The sequence below is a fragment of the Acomys minous genome, assembly GCF_964271855.1.
Source record: "Acomys minous genome assembly, chromosome: 6".
NCBI classification, from domain to species: domain Eukaryota; kingdom Metazoa; phylum Chordata; class Mammalia; order Rodentia; family Muridae; genus Acomys; species Acomys minous.
The window spans coordinates 38601030-38623252 of record NC_140487.1 but is presented as its reverse complement, the minus strand read 5'-3'; the positions used below and the strand labels follow the sequence as shown (position 1 = coordinate 38623252).

The following is a 22223-nucleotide window of genomic DNA, read 5'->3' as shown; positions in this document are numbered from 1 at the left end:
CTACTTAATGGATTCCATGATACTTGAAGCTAAGTGAGATAACATAGTTCAAAGAGACTTGTAATTATGTTACAAAAATACCAGAAAAAGTGATCTGTGTTATAATTTGCTCAGTGGTTTAGTACTATCTTATTGGATGAGTAAAAAAAGAACGTTAAAAAGGTTCGGAGGCTGAGGGAGGCTTACTAGGTAAGTGCTTGCCGGGCAAGCAGAAGGCCTGAGTGTGGATCCTAGCGTCCATCTAGAAGCTAGAATGGGGGTGCAGGTCGGTGACCCCAGCGTGGGAGCTGGCTGTTGAAGACAGTGGGATTCCTGGAGCTCTCTGGCCAGCAAGACTCACTGCATCCGTGATCTGCGGGTTCAGTAAGAGACCCTGTCTTTAAAAACAAGGTGAAGAAACAACTGAGGGAGGTGTGTAACTGAACTCTGGCCTCCATACACATATACAAACACATGCACACACAGACAAATACTACACACAAATACAAAAGACACAATTTATGTATAAAATAATTTATTTTATCCAAATGTGGTGGTGGATACCTTTAATCCCAGCACTGGGGAGGCAGAGAAATTGACAATCCTAAGGCTCTCACTGGTAATCTAAGCACCTGGGGCGGAGACAGTGCCATGGGGATGTGGCCAGCCTGGTCTGCAGAGTCCCCTTGAGATCCCGTGCCTTGTTCGTCTTCATCCTTGTCCTTGCTTGGGGTGCAGCCCTTTAGCTCTCGGGCCTTGTTCTGTGCTTCTGTGTAGCTTTGATTTCTTCCTAAGACTACTGGCCGAGACTGAGCCTTGGGCCATACTTTGTGTTCAATGTTTTGTGTTAAACAGTGTGACTCCTATTGATTAAAAAGGGCGTCTGATCCATGGTCTGTCTGTGGCTGCCTTTGCCACTGTGAAATGCAGATGTATGTTACCTAGTGCTTAGACTTCGCTCAGAGAGCATTTCCACTCTGACTTACTAGTCTTTCCTTCTAACGCTTGGCCTTGACTAGTTCTTTGGAATGTTTGGCTGAAATTTGAATACTAAAAAGGCACCAATTTGCTCTCTTCCTTCTTCCAAATTGTTATGTAGCCAGAGCCTTTCCAACATTCAGATCTCAAATAATCCTTCCACAAAACAACCTCCCAAACCACCCATTTGAAGTAGCCGTGCCCCTTATTACCTACCTCACTTACTAGTTCCCCTGTTTCTGTTTGAATTTTTCTGTTATTCATATTTGCTCCCTATATAGCAGGAAGGCTGGGAATCTGTTATGTTTGCCATTGACTTCTCAGGGCCTAACCGGTGACTGGCATATCCTAAGTGCTCCGTACAGTGTAGTTATATTCCTGGATGGATAAGTAGATGGTTAGAAAAGTTTTAGGGTGAACAAGTTATCCCTTCTTTTCTAATTGTTATAGAAACAGTAAAGCTGATGCATAAGGCGATGCTTGTTCATCTATAACTGCAGTCAGTTGTTAGAGCTTTCATTTTATTCTTTCCTGTGCATATATAGTTTTTATAGTTGTACCTTATTTAAAATGTTTGATGCAAAAAAAATGTTTGATGCTTTGATTTTATTTAATTAACATTTCAAATGTTTTCCCAAGTTCTCCTGGTAATTCTACTGTAGTTATTTCAATGGCTGCATAAGATATATGCCACATTGAGTTGATAATTTGTCATTAACTTACCTGTACCCATATGTTGAGTAATTTGCTTTGAATTTTTCTTGTTATAAATAATACTTTAAGGGACAACCTAGTAAATATATAGAGCACTGGATAGAGTAAATTATAATCATTAAAAGATAGTGTTAGGGAGTAGAATTGCTCAGATACCTTCTATCATCTCTCTCTCTCTCTCTCTCTCTCTCTCTCTCTCTCTCTCTCTCTCTCCTCTTATGCTATAGTTTATTATTTCACAAAGAAGTTTCAGAATCCTCAGATCATACCATACTTTTGATACCAAAATGTGTAAATTCTACTAATAATTAAATTGTTTTTATTAAAATTGTCACCTCTAATAAACAAAACAACCATAAGGCAAGTAAGAACAGAAGCTTAGGTTATTTCGTGGATGCAAATAGACTAGATATTTGGGCTTATGAAATTATGTCTGAGAAAAATCACAGCTTTTCACAATTAGTTTTTGTAATGTTTGTAATTCACTTCACTTTTTTTCCCCAAAAGTCAGAAAAAAATGTTTAAGGCAGATTATGAGTTGCCTTTGAGAACAAAATTGGAATTGTCTACTAAAAGTGTTTGTGAGCAAGCACAGTCTGTAACTCTGGCTGCTCATGGGGCTGAGCAGGAGAATTGTAAGTTTGAGGCCAGCCTGGGCTGTACAGCAAGATTCCATCTGAAAACAGATACGCCATCAAAGAAAAACCTAAACTATTTTTAAATTCTAATTTTTATAACGTGTGTGTGTGTGTGTGTGTGTGTGTGTGTGTGTGTATGTGTGTGTGTGTGTGTAGGCAAGGGGGCTTTGCATGCCATAGTGCACATGTGGAAGGCAGAGGGCAATGTGTGGAGTTGGCTCTCTCACCTCTCAGGGCTTCTCAGGTTCAGGCTGAGTTTGAGGCTTGTCTGGTGAGTGCCTTTGCCCACCATGTGTGGCTAAGCCTAGTGAAGTATTCCTTTACTCTCCATTTCTGTATGTGAAGAGCACTTATGCTCATAGGAGTTATAAAATAAAATAGTCTCAGAAAATTTTCTTTTGGATATTTCAATTTTTTTTCAAATTATTTGCAATCAAATGTAAATATTTCTTTTTATAGGTATAAATTAGTCATGACGTCTTTTACATACATTTTTAAGTTCCAAAGAAAAGCAACTCTTGTTATATGATTCATATTCCCTTAAAAACATTCTCTATATAATTTTTCATGAGAAGGGAGTATCTCTCTTTAATTATGTATGTCATTTTCAGATAGCAGTAAAAGTGAACCAGCTTGTAAAAGATTGTTTTGTGTTAATAATAAGCCTACATTTAAAAATGCCTTCTTTTCTCAAACAAAGAACTTTCTCTTTTTTTTTTTGTTAACCGCCTAAGCATATTTATTTTCTTAAGCTGTTTTACTTGACTGAATAAAGGGGAAAAATAACATTTTTCCAAGCTTACCTTTTTTATATCTTCAGCATTTTCACCTTTATTTATTTTAATAATAAATTTATATTGTTATAGGGATTAATTCTGTTCATTAAAAATACATTTACTGGTTGGGAGCACTGGCTGTTCTTCCAGAGGACCTCGGTTCAATTCCCATTACCCTCAAGGAAGCTCACAACTATTTCTAACTCCAGTTCCAGGGGATTGGAAGCCCTCTTCTGGCCCACACAGCACCAGGCACAAAAATAGTACATACATACATGCAGCCAAAACATCCATACAATTAGAATAAACATTTTTTAAATTAAAGAAAATAATAACTGAAAATATTTATTGTCTATTATACATTTCCACTATTGGGTATTTAACAGTGGCCAGATAAAAATTGCTGTCACTATGGAGTATACAGCTAGGTAGATAAGATAATTGTAGCTTGTTGTAGGTGATTTTTTTTTTTTTTTAAGAAACAGAACAGAGGAGGGGGCATATAAGATATAGGGGTGTTTGAGACTTTTGATGAGGCAATAGGGAAGTCCTCATTGAAAAAGCTCCTGAAGAAGTAAGATGTGCCTTTCGGCTATGGGGAACCCTAGGAGACCCATCCAGCATGCTCAGTCACAAGAGTTATGCGGTGAAAAATGCCGGGGAGACATTAAAGAAAGGACCACGTAATAAATGGTTGGACTATATAATTACCTTTCTTTACTGTCTAATTTTCCTAAGAATGATCTTTTCTTTCTTGCTCTGTACAGAATAACACGCTTTTCTTCCTAATGAGCATGTTAATGAGTTTAATGAGCAGCTAAGGCATTGCAGTTGCCTTCAGAGCAACCACATGTGTCATTAGCCAGAGCTGCTGTTAGAGTTCGCTTCGTGATCTGACGTCTGCTCAGCCCATGGCTGCCATCCTGAGAGTGACTAATGCCTCAGTGGCCTGCTCTGCTTTATAAATGCTCTTCTCGCCATTTCTCAGCCTCCCTGCGAATTTCCACTGGTGAATCGCCATTTTTGAACCATTAACTTCCATCAGCATATTTTCACAAATAAAACCAACTAAAAATACAAGTAAACTGGCCTTGAGTTATAAATCCCTTGTGTATTCTTCTAGAGTGTATATGCTATGACTTTTTGTTCAGCCAAGGTAAATTATCTGCCTTCTTTGAAATGACCAAGAGTCTAAACAAATAAAGTAAACATTGTTCGGACATGGCAGAAAGCATTTAAATTGATTCTAACAATTAGAATTCACTGTATGTGTGAATGGCTGTTTGAAACCAGAAGTCTCCCTTAAGCAATTACACACTTTCTAAACTTCAGTTTCCTCTTATGAAAATGGGGGTTAAGTGGCCTGCTTCAGCGTCTCACTGGCCTATTGTTTTGAAAATATTAAAGAGTAATATCTGAGAATGTGCTAAAAAAAAATAGTGCCATTGAGTGTCTTTATTGTGTTAGAATGTCTATATGTATCTTTTAAATTTTTATAAAACTTAAATATTTTTATATTAAATTTGCCTTTTGGACTGGAGGCCCCTGTAGTGTTTCTTTTTGAAGTGGCTTCTACAGTGTAAATGAACAAGTCTTGGCTGCCATCCAACATTGCCACAGTGACTTGACTCTAGGTTGCCATGACCTCTGGCACACACCTCAATAAGTATTGATTTGCCCTTACTTTTGAAAATAGCTGTTAGCAACTGGGAATAACCTTGGTTGGAAAGTGTGCACACAGGAGCCCGTGGCCTGTAAGGGGTCACCGTCCTCCAGCCTGCCTGAGAATGAGGAACTCGGTGTGGAGAGCCTGTGGCCACAGGGGTGGGAGACAACAGTTACAGAGAAATGACTGCATCACACATGAGCATGATGCAGGGCAAGAGGAGCCAGGAGGAGATGTGCAGTGGTGTCTGTGGGAATTCCATTTTCAAAATCTGAAAGATTTAGAGCAGAGCCTTGGTTTCCAAACTCCGCTGTGCACAGTCACCTGGGAGCTCAAGAGCTGTGGTGCTTTATCCTACTCATCTTTCCTGTGAGTCAGGTTGCTTGGGCACCCGGAATGTTCAAAGATGCTCGGGGTGTGCAGCAAAGCTAGGCCTCCCTAGGCGTATGTAGCTGTGGCCTCTGCTCCTTTACCATACGATGCTGTTTCTCAGACTTTTAGCGCAATCCCAAAGGCTTTGATGATTCTAGCTCTGAAAACAGTCACTTTCAGCAGACTCATGTGCTACATTTTTAAGGGTATATATATACTGTTTCTGGTTTGGGTTTTGGTTGTGTTGTCTTATGTTGTTATGGAGTTTACACTTCACCATTGTTTTACATGTTTATGTTATTCTTACTACTTATTACAGATATTTACTTGTAAGCTTTAAAATCTTTTGTATTTAAGGTACAGAATAAAGTCATCTGTATAGATACTCACTACCTATGAGTTATGCTCTTTGTTTGAATTACAGAGGCTATTTTTACAGTAAACTGTTGAGAACCTGTCTGTTTCTCCATGCCTCTTTTCTTTTTTCTCCATTTTGGTAATGGACTATTGCAGGCAGACCAAAATTTCTAGACTTAGTACAAAGCTGAGGAAGTAGACTGCTTAATTCTACCTTAAGCACATGATTGTGTCCTGAGTGTGTAAGGCAGCAGAGTGCCGGCCATGGGGCCATGTTGAGGAAGCATGTCCATAAATACCACGGTTGGTTAAGCCAGGCTCAGTGCAGTGTGCAACACGGCTTCCCGAGTCCTTTGCGTGCCGCTGCTGACGAGAGCCAGGGCTTTGGCCTGTATGTTCTGGAGCATTGACCTAATATTTACAGAAGCTTAGTTGGTCACAATATTTTTAAAAGGAATTCTGTTTTCGATTATTTAAAAAACGTTTCATAGTCCATGAAAAATGTGTGTGAACAATGCAGAACATGAACCGATGCCCTGTGGATGTCTAAAGAGTGTGACCCCGTTGTCTCCTGCGCGGTCACTGGACGGTCACTTATGGGAACCACAGTGTCAGTGTTTGCCTTAAGTCATAACATACAGTCACCCCGTTTTGTTCTCTTTGGTTTTGTGTTGTGCCTTTTCTTTTGTTTTGTCTTCAGCCATCATTTTGTCTTATCATCTTCAATTCTAGAGCAACCTGACAGCAGTAATGATGCTACTGAAGTGGGCATCCTTGTCATTCCTGAGATTAGTGTCACAAGTGTGTCCGGAGAGAGACCCGGGAATGGGGAGAAGGGCAGAGCACTAGCAGACATTGATGGCCAGCATGTGCAGGGCGTGCAGGAAGCAGCCACAGACCCTAGGAGTGAGGGCAAAGGCTTGCCTGAGCTCAGGAGGCAGAAATCTGTGAGAAAAGTGATGGAGGATGGAGTGGCTGCAGCTGGCAGAGTGCAGTTTTAGCAGAGCGCTTTATAGCCGCACCCCAAGGTATCTTGAGGCAAGGGCACTGGTGCATGCTAAGCAACAGTTGCACAGTCACATACGATTTGCATGTCATCTAATAAAGTGCATGAATTATGCATCGTAATTTCTCAATGACTTTTAATGCTCTTCAGAATGATCACCCCTATGTGGTCTCAAGGAATTTGTTAGAGAAACTGAGGCAGAAAATTGCTTCTGAGCTAATTTTCTGCTTAAGTTTTGCAACTAAAATGATTTTTCTTTTTTTAATATATAGAATTTAACACGTTTTGAACTTATAATATTTACAGTGTATATATGTTTGGAATTTTTTTTTTAATTCTTAGAGCATCTAGAATGGAGAACACAACCTTCTAAACCCCCTCTTAACATATTCTTCTGTTTTAACTTAAGTTCGTGGGTAGGAGCTACGATAGAGAGGTCATCCCCGTTTTTACTGTCTGATGGTTTTTCTAATGGCTTCTACTCTTTGCATGCATCATACGAGAGCTGTTCCTAAAGCTATGGGGGTGGAGTGGGGAGTTTACAGCATGCCCTTGCTTTGATATACTTGGAATCACTGTCATTTGATTACAATGAACTGTTTTAACATTTATAAAATGTTTCAATTTCTCCTTTGATTTTTGTTCTGTAATTCATCGCTTTAAGAAATTATGCTTAGGCACTGATTGCAATGTAATTGATTTGGTATTACTCTTTTAAAAGTTGCTTAAGATACTTCATGTTAATTCATCTTTGTCATTTCTTTGTTTAGGAGATACAGAATTAACAGGTCAAGAAGAACTGATGGAGATAACTGAAGTTGACGAGGGATTTTATTCCAGGGCTGCGTCTAGCACCAGCCAGTCGGGTCTATCAAACAGTAGTCACAACTGTAGTAACAAGACAAGTGTAGGGAAGAACCAGAGACGGTCGGGAGGAAGCAAAGCTGGAGCAAAGGAAAGAGAGACTGCAGGGGAATCTTGCAGGGATCACTTTGCACGCAAACAAACCCAGAGAGCCCAGAGCGAGAACCTTGAGCTTCTCTCTCTGAAGAGACTGACCTTAACCTCCAGCCAGTCCCTGCCCAAGCCCAGCAGCCAAGGCTTGGCCAAGACTGCAGCCACTGTGTTTAGTAAGTCCTTTGAGCAGGTCAGTGGTGCGCCAGGCCCTCACATGCCATCTCCTGCTGTTGTTGGCTGTGTGGCTGGGGCAGATGCCCATAGGTTTTCTGCTTGTAGTCTCCAAGAAGAAAAGCTTATTTACGTGTCGGAAAGGACTGAACTTCCGATGAAGTACCAAGCAGGTCAGCAGGGACCTCCTAGTATTAGCATCACTTTGTCCGCAGATTAACTTGTAACTTATTTTTCTCCTGTAATCAGTGAAGCTGGAAAAGTGGCTTTGCTCCCTTATGAAAGTAGCCAGTCCTTCATGCCTGGGCCTGGCAGGGGCCTGGCGTCTTGAATTCTGAAGGCTCCTTTGGCTATGAAGGGAATAATGTCTAGTCTGCAGTAAGCTAAGGTATGGTCTTGTTATTTCTTGAGTACACTTCTCCCCTTGGCTTAAGTTCTTTATTCTTTTATTCCGCTTTCTTTGTTATTGTTGCTCTAAGATTGTCAGTGCAACAATAAATTTTTGCCAGTTGTCTGAGTCAGTTACATTCTCAGTGAGGTTGTTTTTAGTACCTGGTATTTTGGTGGTTGTGTATTTGCCCTGGGATGTCAAAGAGAGTCTCCGTGTGAGAGGACTGGGCTGTAAAGAATCCGTGACGTCATGCTGAGACGCAAGCATGTGAGAAGACAGGAGTGGTGAGAGCCATGCGGATGCAGAGTGCCCAATGAAAGCGCTGTGACCACATCATCCTCACGATGGGGACAGTTGCAAAGAGAAGCTGAGAGAATTTCTGGTGCAGTTCTTAGAACGTTAAACAGCAAAGCTGAGATTGCTGGGAGATCATGTTTTGAAGTGTTTGATCTGGATTCTACGGGTGACAGTCCCTTTAGGTTTCTAAAGTGTAACCAGCCACAGAGCTGATTGACTGTGCTGCTCAACTTTAGAAATCCTACTTAGTTTGTATTTTGGCATACGGAGCATGGGTCCCAGAAGACTTCCTGGAAACCACTGTAAATCTTGCAACACAGCTCCCAAGATATCAGTATCACGAGTTTAATAGTGAATTGTCTGCAAATGAAGGAAACTAGATTCATTTTTCATCTACAAAGTGTGATGGAAGGAGATAAAGATACTGAATATGGACAGAGGACTTTTGTGCATTAACTTAGGGTTGCTTGCATTTGTTCTCAAATTTAACACAAGAAAAAAGAGCATCCTTCTTGTTTGTGAGCTTTAAGAGTTCTTGTTATGATGTAGAAGGAATAACTCAGTTACACACCCACTGCTGCCAACCGGACACTTAAACAAGGAAAGGTGGTGAGGCAGTGACCTCTAAATGGACTCACGAGCTTGGTATCTGTTGTCTGCTCAGCCGGCCGCTGAGGCCGCTGGGAGAGCAGAGTGCTCTGGTAGTGACTGGGAGTGAACGGAAGCAGGTCAGTGGGAGGCCTGGGAAGCTGTCCAGTTCTTGGCCACTGACTCTCAGCACACCAAGGCCGCCTCATTCATAGTCCCTCGCTGTGCTCAGGAGAACATGCCTGCATGGGTCCAGCTCACAGAGATGACAAAACCGCACGTGTCATAGAGTGCAAAGCACTTACACTTGAGATACAGTTTTAAATGCTTACCTACTACTTTAAGCCAATCTTCCCAAGGTCTGTGCTTTTAGCATAAATGAGTTTAACATTTGAGTTTCTGTAACAGAAAAGAACTGCTGTCTTCATTGGTCCTCAAAAAATTTAAGGTAACTAGACAGTAAAATTGATATTGGAATAATTTAATAGCAATGTAGTATACAGTTGAAAGTATTTGTAAAATGTCACTGTGAATTCCTTGTTGTCTTTTTCTAATTCTTTAAGGACTTTTCTTATAGTTACTAACAGTATTGATATTATTAAGAAGAGCTTTGAAAGATTGTCATTAGGCAAGTTGAGGTGCTTGCTTACACATAGAGTAAGCTTAAAGAAACATTAGCTGGCGTAAGTGAGAGACCAGAATAAGGTCCAGCTACTATAATGAAACCTCATTTTGATATTGTCGTAGACATTTGGTACTCAGGTGGTTCAAAGACCACTGGGGTCACCTAGTATCTCAATAAATCTTCAGAATTTCAGAGGCAGACCATGTAAACTAAAACTGGCATTTAAACACGGTCCCCAGTGATGTTTGTATACATCCATCCTTGTGAAGACAGTTTCAGAGTGCTAATTACTTGTCTGGTACATAGGATTCTCAGTGGTGCCACAGCCTCAAGCACAGAGTAGATACTGGATCGTCACAATCGCCATAGTTTTTGACAGCTAATTAACTTTTTAATAACATTGACACATGACTTCTTATACTCTCTCATCTTAAATTTCTAGTTCCTCCTTGTTTCTGTAATAAAAATGTAGCATCTTCTTCTCTTGCTGATCATAAATGAAACCAGAGCTGCAGATGCTGCAGGTTTTAAGTAGGAAAGGCCCTCCCTGTTGTTCAGGAACTGTCAGTGATTGGTGCACAGCACATTTTCATGTGTCCCTTCTCTTCTACAAAATGGGTAACAGCTTACGGTGGAGTGAGTCTGAGGTTTTGCTCCAAATGATTTACACCATCTGGTCTTCTTGGGTGTGGAGTTATGTTAACAATAAAACTCTTTCATACTATTTCAAATAAGGATTGTGTACATTAAAGGCTTTTCTAACAGCTGTCAAAGTCGGATGACGTTATCTGTGGCAACTGTTGTTGTGCGCACTACTCTTCCCCGCTCGCAATCTTGCAAATATGAGACACTGTGTAGCTTTGTGGGTCACTTTCCTACAAAGATGTCACCAAGAGGGTTCCACACAAAACTGGGGTCTGGCACTCCATAGTTCAGGAGCTCTAAATGGGGGTTCTCAAGTTAACTCATCCCGTGATTCTTAAAGCTACTTAAAGATACTTCCTTGTGTCTCCGTGGAGCTGTGCCCAGCTCAAGCCTCTGAGAGCTGCACAGTAGACTTCTCAAGGGTCCCACCTTCCTCTTCCGGGAGCCTCGGGAAAGCACCTCAGAGTTGTGGCACCGCCCGAACTCTTGAAGTCCATCCCTGTAGCGCTGGAAAGCAGGAGTTCCCAAACAACTTGTTTGTTTTGAAAAGGCAGTGTTTCATTTCCCTTTCAGCTCTAGAGCAACAACTCTGCAAATATTACTCAGCTGCAAAAAGTTTGAATTAAAGAGAGATATGTCTTTAAATAAAAATAGATGAAAAGGATACCAGTTTAAAAGTATTTTTGCCTCTTTTGGAAAATCACAACTAAAATGCTTAAAGATAAATTATGGAAGAAAATATTTCCTCTGAAACACAATTTTAAGCAAAGAGTTAAAGTAAGGCAGATTCATGTTTAAGTCTATAGGCACATTAAACCTCCATGAAGTACATTAAGAAAGCATATGTCATGTACTGTAACTGAAAAATGCTAAAAAACAAAAATGTTGGTTACTAGGGCATTGTAGGTAGAAATTAATGTACAATAGTGTCTTCCCAGACCCTGGGTGAAAGGCTGAAAACCTTGGTCCTTTAGAGAGCACGAGTTTACACTTGCAGGCTTGCTGTTGACTGCTGGCACGTGAGTGGTTGAGATGTGTACTTGACATTGTCCAGGTCTTCACGAGACAGCACAGAGGGCATCATTTGAAGATGTTGTGTTTTATATAGAGTGCTAGTGGGCTTGGGTCGTAGTTGTGTTTCTTCCTGTCCCGTGACTTCCTCTTGTTGGAGCTAACGTGTACCTCTGCCCTTTACTTCTGATCATGTGGTAATGCTAAACTCTTCTCACAAATAGACTGGTTTGTCCTTTTATTCTTAGAGTTTACATTCCTAAGAATAAACTTTGGATATTTTTATGTGCTCTTTGTGTTTTTAAGGTATGAAATAAACTGGAGTTGAATTTTTGGAAGTTTTGTACATTTGTATACACGTTCTCCATATGCAATACTTTATACATCCATCAAGTGTCTCCTCTTGTTTTGTTGAAATAAAAACTATATGAAAAATGTTTTTCCAGGTTGCTTTATTCATTAGAAACTGCATAAAAGTTTATGAGCTTCACAGTGGAACAGAAAGTAAGCTTGGGTGAGCAGAGCCACTGGGGAGCTGTTGGGTTGGCCCACTGATGACCGTCACTCCTGGCTTGGGATGAAGAACTGGGGGACTCCATTAATGTTCGTCCAGAGATGGGTCCCAGGGGCACTGAAGCAGTGGCAGAGTTGTTATACCAGAAGCATGGGCAGAGTGGCTAGCACCGCCTTTAACTTTAGTATGAGTTTTTGTCTATGAGTGCAGATGCTTGCCTCTAGACCAGAGCACAGGCCTTCGGGTGTAGTGGGCCTGTAGACAGTGGATGAGTTGGGTTGCAGCTAGCTTCCTGACTGTAGGACACAACACAGTATTTCATTTCTTGGCTGCAAGAGATCATGGTGCCACTCCTGATATGCATCGGGTATACTGAAACGAACCCATTAACAACTATTCTACCGGGCAGTTGATTATATATGTGAGTAATTCCAGCTGATCTAAGGAAGTTAGGAAATATTTTCCGAGTTACTCTTAGAAGATGACTTGTATGTAGAATCAGAACCTGACGATTTAAAGATGGTGACTGCAGAGTCCCTGACACAGAGCTGGCTCCCTGATTAGAGTCTGACTGTGTTAATATCTCATGCATATTTTATAATCATTGATTAATGATTATAAATAGTCATTCCATAATTTCTCTTGGATTATTATTATGGTAGTAATAGCTGATTTGTCATTTAAATTAAGTACTCAAAACAACTTTAAAAAGGGAATGGCACCCCATTTTACAAAAGAGGAAACTGAAGGGTTCAGGGAGCAGGCGCCCAACTTTGCCAAGTGCTGGGCTCACGCTGATCTTGAACATAGTATGCCTTACAACTCTCTCTTTGTTATCACATAGTAAAATAAAACCCTAGGTACCGTCGAATGAACATGTATTTCTATTTCATTTATTCCCTCTTATAAGGTTACAATTTAAAGTAAAATAAAGGACAATTTTCACGAAGCTAAATGATGCTATATTTTGTGGACCACAGGATAATTGTGTTTCATTTGTAATCAGAATGCTAGCTATTGCTATATTACAAATATGCTAATTCAAATAAAAGTAAGCAATTCTTTAGCTTTTCAGATTGATAAAGATGGAACTAGTATCTGCACTTAGACAATTGGTGGGAATGGAAATGGCTACAAATGAATTGGTGAGCAGTTGAGCAGACTCTTCACTCATGTACTTTGACCTAGTGATTTGGTCCTGTATCTGTTCTACTCCACTTCGCGTTACAAACATGAAAACACAAGGCATTCATTGTAGCATTGTTTGTAATAGAAAAAGAGCCGGGAATTTAAATGTCTCAACTAGTGCATAGAGTGGAATATGATACAGCCATTAAAACGCAGCTCTGTGTGTGTTGTATATAGTATGAGCCCACTTAATTATGTTTATGTTGAATAGTGAACGTGTGAGCATATTCTATGTACACCATGTGCATGTGTGTTTGCTGATACCAAGGAAGAACATTATTTCTCAAAATGTGATCTGAAGGCAGGCTTGGGGCTCAAGAAATGACTCCAGCAGTAAGAGAGAGGGCTTGCTGCCTTCCCTTCCAGAGGGCCTAAGTTCAGTTCTCAGCTCCTACGTCTGGTGGCCCAGTTCTGGTTCCAGTTTTTTTGGCCTCTAGACACTTAAACATGTATGGAATATACTCATGCAGACACACACACATACATACCACACACACACACACACACACACACCACACCACACCACACAAATATAAATAAAATAAGTCTTAGCGACAGCCTACATTGTAAAAAACTGATGCTTTTAAAAACAGATGTTGGGCCTTATGCTAATTCCCAAGAATCACTGTGTCGAAGCTTGGAAACCTGAATTTCTAATAAGTTCCTCATTTAGTACAAAGTCTGGCCAGCAATGGACTAGGCATGGTGGTGGACTGTTCTTAGAAAAGACTTTCAAAGAGATCTGGTATTCTCGGAGGGGCTTCCCAAAGATCAGTTACCAGTGAGTTTATTAGTAGAGACCTGTAGTGAAAGACAAACTGTCCTGACATTTAAAAAAAAAAAAAAAAGACTACTTCCTGTATGAGAGTATAAACCCATTAAGCTAATAGTCTTTTTTAAAGCATTGTTGTTACTGTTTAGTGAACATGATGTGTCAACAAAGCAAAACTAAGTAGAACTTACTACACTCAGGGTCGCCTTGGTAGCCCTATCTACATCTGCACCACAGAGTAAGGTACTTGCAGAACCTGAGATCTGTGTGCAAATGAGCATCTCTGTCATTGGGGGTGCGGGGTGTGGAAGAGTTAATAGTTAGGATTTGAGATGGCAGCAGGCAGGAGTCATAAAGAGCCTTGCTTAAGTCAAGCACTGAGCAGCCACTGCTAAGATTCAGATTAATGCTTGGAAAGAGAAATGGAGATACTTCCTGCTTTTCCTACACTTTTTTGCATTCTACTCTTTCCTAGACATGGGTTTCCTGGAATCACTAACTAAGCCAGGTTGACATGGGCAGGCCCATCCTCTCTGAGCCTTCTGACACTGGCCATTGTAGCTGGAGTTCACAGCCTTGACTTACACTCTTTTTCAGGGCTGGTAAGTCAGGGTGTATAGGCAAGGTGTCTCTCTGGACATCTCAGGGTCACCCTGAAGATCCCCACAGTTCCTTCCAAAGCATCTCTCCCCTATCAGCCCTTGAGCCTAACTGTTTGCTCTGCTGTGGTCATTACATTGTGCTGTGCTGGTGTTTTCCTCAACGATGCTCTTGACTGGCTGGACTCTAGTCCAGGAAGGCAGCAGAAACCCCGTCGATCCAAATTGCTCCCCATGCATTCAAGGGAAGTCAGAAAACCAGTCCCTCTCATTCCTCTGCAGGGAGAAGGCTGTAAAATGTGATTATGTTTACATGTATCTGCATAGTCTTTTGTAAATCACAACATCTGTGTTTCTTTTTCTCAGAACTATAATGGGATGGAATGATTTTTCTGCACTAGGGTTTGCATTAACTTTTTTGTTGTTGTTTTTTTTCCACCAGAGCATTCTTTCCTGTGTATCTCGTGCACTTGAGTGATAATGAGACTCAAAAGAGGTGACAAAATTGCCCATTCTTCTTGCGTCAGTTGCAGTGGCTGTCACTGGGCCCGCTGCTGTGACATGCCCTGAGCCATTGGCTCACTCACAAGCAGTTTCTTGCTTCCTTCTTTTAGCCAGCACCTTTCTGTTTGTGACCCTCCCGCGGTGCCCCATAATCCTTCATTGCAGTTTCTTCTCTCTTGTCATTTAAAAACACACCCCTGCCATAATAGGCCACCACTTTCCCTTCTGCTGTAATTCCACACTAGTTCAGAATCTTGTTTCAGTAATTACCTCTTTCCCTAAGCCTTTTAATTCACTTACATCAATCAAGCTGAAATCCCTAAGACCTTTGAAAGGAGAAAAACTAGGCAGAAAACAAGCCGTGAGTGGCACCTGCAAGAGAAATTGTATGCACTTTGAGTTCACTGGAGAAACCACACACGCAGTACCCCACAGCACTGGGATGGCTGGGAGAGGCTGAGATGGTGCCAGAGGACAGTGGGACAGGGTGAGGAACGTACACGGTGCTCTTCTCTGCTCAAGGAGCCATCCTGAGGGGCAGATATGCACCCTCTACACCCACCCAAGCACCTGGGGACCCGGAAGTAACAAAACTAGAGGACAAGCGATGACATTTTGGAGCTAGAAATATCATTGGACCTCTAAAAAAAAACAGGCTCATGTTGTAAGAAGAATTGCTTGCCACACAAATGCTAGACACAGGCATTCACCACTGGGAAGGAGGCTCTTAATAAGCATGTGATCAGTATGAGGGTGCAGGTGGGTGTTGGTGACGCTCTTTGGGATCCTGTTCAATAGACAAGTATGCGCGGAGACTATTGGGGGCACAGGATCAAGGCTATGCACAGACACCAACAGACAGGCCTCCTTCCCTCAGTACCCCCTTCTCAAGGAGAGGCAGCTGTCTGTCCTCTCAGAACATGTCATCATCACTCGGAGTCTGGACTTAAGTCTGCCTTGCCCAAATGTCCTGCTTCTATGTGCGATGCTAGCTACTGTGTTTGCTGTCGGGATTTTCTCCAAAGCCTCCTAAAGGACCTCACCTGAAAACGTAAGGAGAGTCGGAGTTCCTCTTCTAGGAACAGCACCACAGCCTCTTCAACTTCTCCTTCCTGCGGCAAAACACCCGTTAAAAGCCACTCGAGAAAAGCAAGGTTCGTGTTGGCCCCCGTGTGGAGGCCGAGGCAGTCCGCCGTGGTAATGACACTGTGCAGCAGGAGTGTGAAGCCATATTGCATCTGCAGCCAGGAAGGAGAAAGAAATGAACGCTGGTGTTCAGCTCACTTCTCTTTTATTCAGTCTGACACCCCGGCCAAAGGCCTGGTGCCACCCGCATTCAGAGTAGGCCTTCCCTCATCCGTTATCCTTACAGAAACACCTTCATAGACACTCAGAAGTCTGTTTCCATGGCGACTCTGAATCCCATCCAGCTGACAATAGAAACTAGCCATCATAGTAACTAACATTAAATCTTCCATTAGGTGATTTAAAAAAAAAAAACCTTAGAAAAAGACTTTCTCCACTCATTTATCATGTGTGTGACACACACGCACACACCCATGTGAGTCACGCACTCCGTGGAAGTCAGAGGACAAATGCTCAGGAGTTGATTCTCTTCAACCATGTGAGTCCTGAGGATACATCCCTTCAGGTCCATGGCAGCAGACGCCTTTGCCCACTCACACCTCACTGGCCCAACAAAAACTTTCAAAGGCAGTTTCTTTCCTGGGGATGCTGGTTGGTGCTAGGAGAAATACGTAAGACGCTTACTGTCTGCTCTTCTGGCTGATCCCGCAACCTAAAGATTGGGTGGCAGTGATGGCCAAGCCAGGAGCGAGAGCTGAGAAAACGCTTGCGTCTTAGGTTAGGGCAGCAGTTCTCAACCCTTGAGTCACATGTCAGATATTTACAATACCATTCATTAACAGTAGCAGGATTACAGTTACGAAGTAGCAATAAAACGATTTTTGTGGTTGGGGGTCACCACAGCATGAGGTGCTGCATTAAAGGGTCGCAGCATTAGGAAGGGTGAGAACCACTGGCTTAGAGCCTTAAAAATCTCTACCGTAGGAGTGAAAGTGGAATAAAAGTACAGCCCCCCCCCCCCACAGACTCATGGACCAGGAACTCAGGAAGCCATCAGTCGTTCCAGTCCCCAGAGGAGGCGTACTGCTGTAGTCTAGCACTTGAGACGCTGAGGTGATGGTGAGACGCTGATGGTGAGTTCACAACCAGCAATGCCTGCGTGCATAGCTGATCTGCCTCAAACCCCTCTGCAGATCAGCTCAGTTCCTGAAACCTTGTTCAAGTACGCCTCTAGCTGCTTGGTAAAGCACATCTCATCTTCTCCGCAGGAGCAAACAGCCCATCGTGTGCAGCTTAGGACGTCTCAGAGACAGTGCTTAGCAGGAAGGAAAAACAACCCGAGGTTTCATAGCATTGCAACAGCACTGGATAACATTCCTTAAAGCCCAAGTTTGAAGCTATTGAGGATCTTTAAGTTGGGCTTTGGGTCTGGTCTGGAAACTCAGCTTTCTAAAGCTTTTAGCTCCTGCCTTCCCTACTCTGTAAACTGCTTATCCTCAGTCACAGCCCACCTTGTGCTGCGTGCCTTCTTCGGGGAGCGTGGAATTATGTGTACCAGCCGTAACACAAGCTGTGGGCAGTACGTGTCATTTATAAGTATCCCTAGCTGGGCACAGTCCAGGCTGGCTGAATCAAGCACACGGTTGTGGAAGGCAAGCTGGGGCCTTGTTTCCCCCAGATCTCACGCTGTGCATTTTGCTCCCTTTGTTGATGTTGCTCTCTGTTGGTTTGCTGCCATAAAGCGTAGCCATGAGCACAACCGGAAGCCGAGCCCTTGGAATCCTTTTGTGAGTCCCTGGCCCTGGAGCTGAGGTAAGATGTGGGGGGTCTCTCAGTACAGAGGATAATCTGAGGGAGGGGCAGATGTCCTACAGTGATTTCTTCCATTTGGAATTTGCCAGTTTTGGCACAAAGTAGAGCAAAAGGCCCCTGAGAAGAGTAACTGTTAAGCATCAGAGAAGCAAGCATACTACAGCAATGACACACAGAAATAAAAGCAAGTAAAAGGCCACCAAGCCAGCTGTCACTTGAGAGAGCCAAGATTCCAGTAAGAGGGAGACCCAGAAGTGAGTCTGGCCCTGATGGCTGTCCCCTCTGAGATACTGACCCTTAGAGTGCCTGTCCCCATGAGTGGATGTGTTGCTGTATTTATCAAGTGATCAGAGCAGAAAGACTGACGAGAGGAGAAAGGGAAGCAGAGAGAAACAGTGACATTTCAGTGGAAACCCAGAACCAAGTGTTTGGTTTTGATATTTTCATTGTCCATGATATTGAACAGTCAAAAAGAAAAAAAAAATGTATTTAAGGACCTCTCAAGAGGAAGACACAACTGCACATCTCGGAAGGCCCCCCATGATCGGACCAGGGGTGTAGCACTGTGGAAAGGTACAGGTTCAGCATGTGTAAAGCCCTGGCTTTGACACCCAGCACCAAATGAACAAACCAAAACGAAATGAAAACCAAACAAAAAACAACAACAGAAAACCCCATGGAACACCAAAGAGCCTTACCCTAGAAACAGGTGGGTCAGCATAAATTAAGCCTTATAAAGTTGCAACCTGGATCGGGTCAACTGAATTATTGATTGAATTAATGTGATCTACACTTCCCCACTCTCTTCCCGCTAGGAAATACCATGAGGCCTCTTTGGCAAATGTGCCATGCACAATTCTAGAAGTATGTGAGAGTCACAAACTCTGAGAATCACTGAGGGAAACCACAATTAAAAAAGAGTCATAAAGCCAGGCGTAGTGGTGCATGCCTGTGATCCCAGGATTTGGGAAGTTGAGGCAGGAAAATCAAGAGGTCTGGGCCAGCCTTGGCTGCATTGCAAGCTCCACGCCACGCTGGGCTTTATATCTCAAAACAAAACCAAAAAGCAGAGACCCTTCCCAAAGGAATTTAGTTTCCTGCCTTGACTAGGAAAGTCTAGCTTTGACACCCTTGTTTGTGTTAAAAAGCCACTCCCCCCCCACCCCCCCCAGCAAGGGCTTCTTAAAGAACTGCCTCTGCTTGGCATCTCTGGGGTTTGTTTCAGTTTTGGTTTTTCTGCAGCCAATGGGAGGCCTTAGGGAGGGGGATCTAATTAGGAAGCTGTGAGCGCTTGCCTGAGAAACCGTTTTCCTCTTTTAGGAAACAGTACTAAGAAACCGCTTTCTGCTTAAGTTTAGAGTCTATATAAGTTCTTTCTAGATTAGTGTAAATTCTGCCCTACTTAGTACACCCAGATGTTATGATTATCTTTACAAACTTGTGTTTGTTTCTCAGCTTCTCTCTTAATCTGGCTATCACATGAATAATTGAGACTCTATTACATATTTTGTTTATAAGCTTTACAACACAATAACTGAGCAGTTATTACTCTATTCCTAATCCTCTACGCTAATCTGGCCTCTTCTTTGCCAAATTCTGTGAGATACTTGCACTTTGTGTCTTCCCTGCTCCAACTAAATCTTCCTTCTCTCTCCTGGACAGACTCTGCCTGTGTCTGAGTCCCCTGTTTCCTCCTCTAACTCCTCCTCCTCCTCTGGCTGGCAGGAAGCCCAGCCCTATTCTCTCCTCTGCTCAGTGATTGGCTGTAAGCTGCTTTATTGGCATATCAGGGCACAACTGGGGAGCAATGTTTACAAAATATTGAGACAGGAGATTCTCAAAACAAGGATCGAAACCAGATATTGGGGTACATAATTAGCATTTGAATTATACAATAACCTTATGCCTATAGCTTTCCTTTGTAGGCAGATCCTAGCTATACATTTTTGGAGTAGCATGCTTAGCACTGAATACTAAGTAATAAAGGCCAGAAAGACCGACCGGGGCCACTAGAGTGATGGAGGGGATATAAGAGGCCACCTAAGACATGAGATGAAGGGTAGAGCACTGCCAGCAGAAGGGTCTAAGCAAGGAAGAGGGTGGGAGGCTAGCAAGGAGGGAGAAGTAACTAAAACCTAAGAATATGTGGGAAAGCTATACAGAAACCTGCTATCTTATGTTTATTAAAAATGTAATCTGAAAAACAAAAAATTGGGCCCACAGTTAAGGCAATTATTAGTGTTATCAGAGATGGACTTAAAACTAGCTTTTATTACTGAATCACAGGAGCCAGAATCGTGTGTGTGTGTGTGTGTGTGTGTGTGTGTGTGTGTGTGTGTGTTGCACGTATATGCATGTTCACATATGCAAGTGTGCTGTGGAGGCCAGAGGTTGACCTCAGGTTCTTCTGTTGCTCTCCAACTTATCTTTTGAAGCAGATCATCTCACCGAACATAGAGCGCACCAGTTGGCTAGACTAACGGCCAGCAAGCCTTAGCACCCCTTTGTCCTCCCAGCCTGTGGTGGTTTGAATAGAAATGGCCCCGTAGACTCACAAGCTTGAACGTTGATCCCTGAGAACCACATGATAGAAGAAGAGAACTGACTCTGGCAGACTGTCCTCTGTTCTCCATACATAAACCATGGTGCATAGTGTGCGCGCGCACACACACACACACACACACACACACACACACACACACACACAATAACTGGAAAATGAAATGTAGAGGTAGAGACATTTTGATAGAAGATAGAGGCTTAATAGTAAAGATCAAGGTCAATCTGCTATAAAGAAATGTACCTCACAGCAAAGTTTCAAAATATCTGAGGTAAAAACTGACAGAGCAGAAGAGACAAAGTGGCAAGTCTATGGTTAAGATAACAGGCTTCAAAAGCTCACTCTCTGTGATGGCTATAATAAGTTCACAGGAGGCAAGAGTCCACTCTGAAGCTTAGAAGGTCAGGTTTTAGTTCCTGGAGCCGTTGTCACAGGTCTCACAAATTCTTTGGCTTAAGACAGCACAGTGTATGTTCTCACAGCTCTTGCTCCGTGAAATCTAAGTGTGATGGGGGCCGTGTACATGTGGAACGTTTTAAAATCTTTCCCTGTTTCTTCTTGATAGCTAGTGACTCCCCTCGGGTGTTAGCTCGTCGCTCTCCTCGTGGTCCTCTCTTTTCAAGTGTGTTTTGTCTGTTGTCTTTGTAGCACCGCAGCTGTGATGTGGGCTGTGTGGCATTTCCTTTCCTACACTTTTGCTTTCGACTTGATTCTTTTTAATCTTTCAATCTGAAACGCGTCACACATGAAGATCATGTAGTTGGATGTTGTTACATTTCCAGTCTGCCAGTCTCTGCCTCTGGGTGGATTAATAATTTATACTTGATGCTATTATTGATACAGTTGGATTCACTATTGCCAGAGTTCTGCTGCTATGTTGCATCATTTTGTTTTATTTGTCCTTTACTACTTCTATGTTCAAATTAATGTTGTCTGGGGCTGAAGAGATGGCTCTGTGGTTAAGGGCGTGGGCTGCACTTCCAGAGGATCTGAGTTCAATTCCTAGCACTCATAACTGGTAGCTCACAACCATCTGTAACTCTAGTTTTGGAGGATCCTATGGTCTCTTCTAGCCTCTGTGTGCACATGTACACAAATGCCTGGTGTAACAGACACGTACACTCATACAAAACCATAACAATAAATCATAAATCTTAAAAAATATAAATAAACATTGCCTGCCATCCTGTTTACATTTATCCAATGATTGTCCCACTGTGGGCTTTTGTCTTTGTCTCAGTGGTTGCCCTGGAGTTCACTGTATACATTTTAACCCATCAGGGTCACCATCAGATGTGTGCAAACATAATCCCACTGAAAGCAGACACTGCTCCTCTATTCTCTGTCTTTGTCTCCATGCTACTGTTGTTGTACATACTAAAATGAAGCCAAGAAAGCATCATTGTAATTGTTAGTTTATGTAACTGTATATGTGCTACTGATAAAAACGATATCTCTAATGTATATACTTATATTTAGTGCTTCTTATATTTAGCTTTCTTGTTTGTCATTTTGTGATTTTTGCTTGTTCTCATGGGTTTGAATTTCTATCTGTGTCATATCTTATGACCATGCTCTAACCCAAGCTGTCCCCTTTGTGCTGGTGCCAGCATGTGGCTTTGTTCAATGTTACAGGCTCAAAAATATATACATGTATAAAGTATGTATATATATTTGGCTTAGTAAATCATCTAAAGGAATATAGTTCTAATTTGACCCACACTTTCTGTGCTTTGGGTACATTCAAATGTAATTTGAGTTTATTTTATTTTAGCATGATGAACTTCATTTAATATCTCTCTCTCTCTCTCTCTCTCTCTCTCTCTCTCTCTCTCTCAATTCTTTGAGTATTCCATACAACATATTTTGATCATACTCACCCTCTATTTGTTCCTTTAACTCTTCCAAGAGCCACTCTCACTACATGCCACCCCACCCCACCCCACCCCAATAGTGAGGGCACTGTTTTTTTAAAGTTTATTTTATTTTTAATTATGTGTGTCTTAGTTGGGGTTTC

The 22223-nt window shown here is 42.2% G+C and overlaps 1 protein-coding gene across 4 annotated transcripts in view; it reads left to right on the top strand.

Moving 5' to 3' along the window:
• The window catches only part of HYCC1 (hyccin PI4KA lipid kinase complex subunit 1), a 101646-nt gene that overhangs the window by 57626 nt on the left and 21797 nt on the right, over positions 1-22223 (top strand). For 3 of the 4 annotated variants that reach the window (XM_084787737.1, XM_084787738.1, XM_084787736.1), the window contains one exon: positions 7257-11610. The exons of the other annotated variant lie outside the window; for it this stretch is intronic. In XM_084787737.1, the coding sequence (XP_084643863.1) occupies positions 7257-7834 (578 nt within the window). In that variant the 3' untranslated portion in view covers positions 7835-11610. Of the gene's footprint in view, positions 1-7256; positions 11611-22223 lie in introns of those variants that run through there. 4 annotated transcript variants of the gene reach the window in all.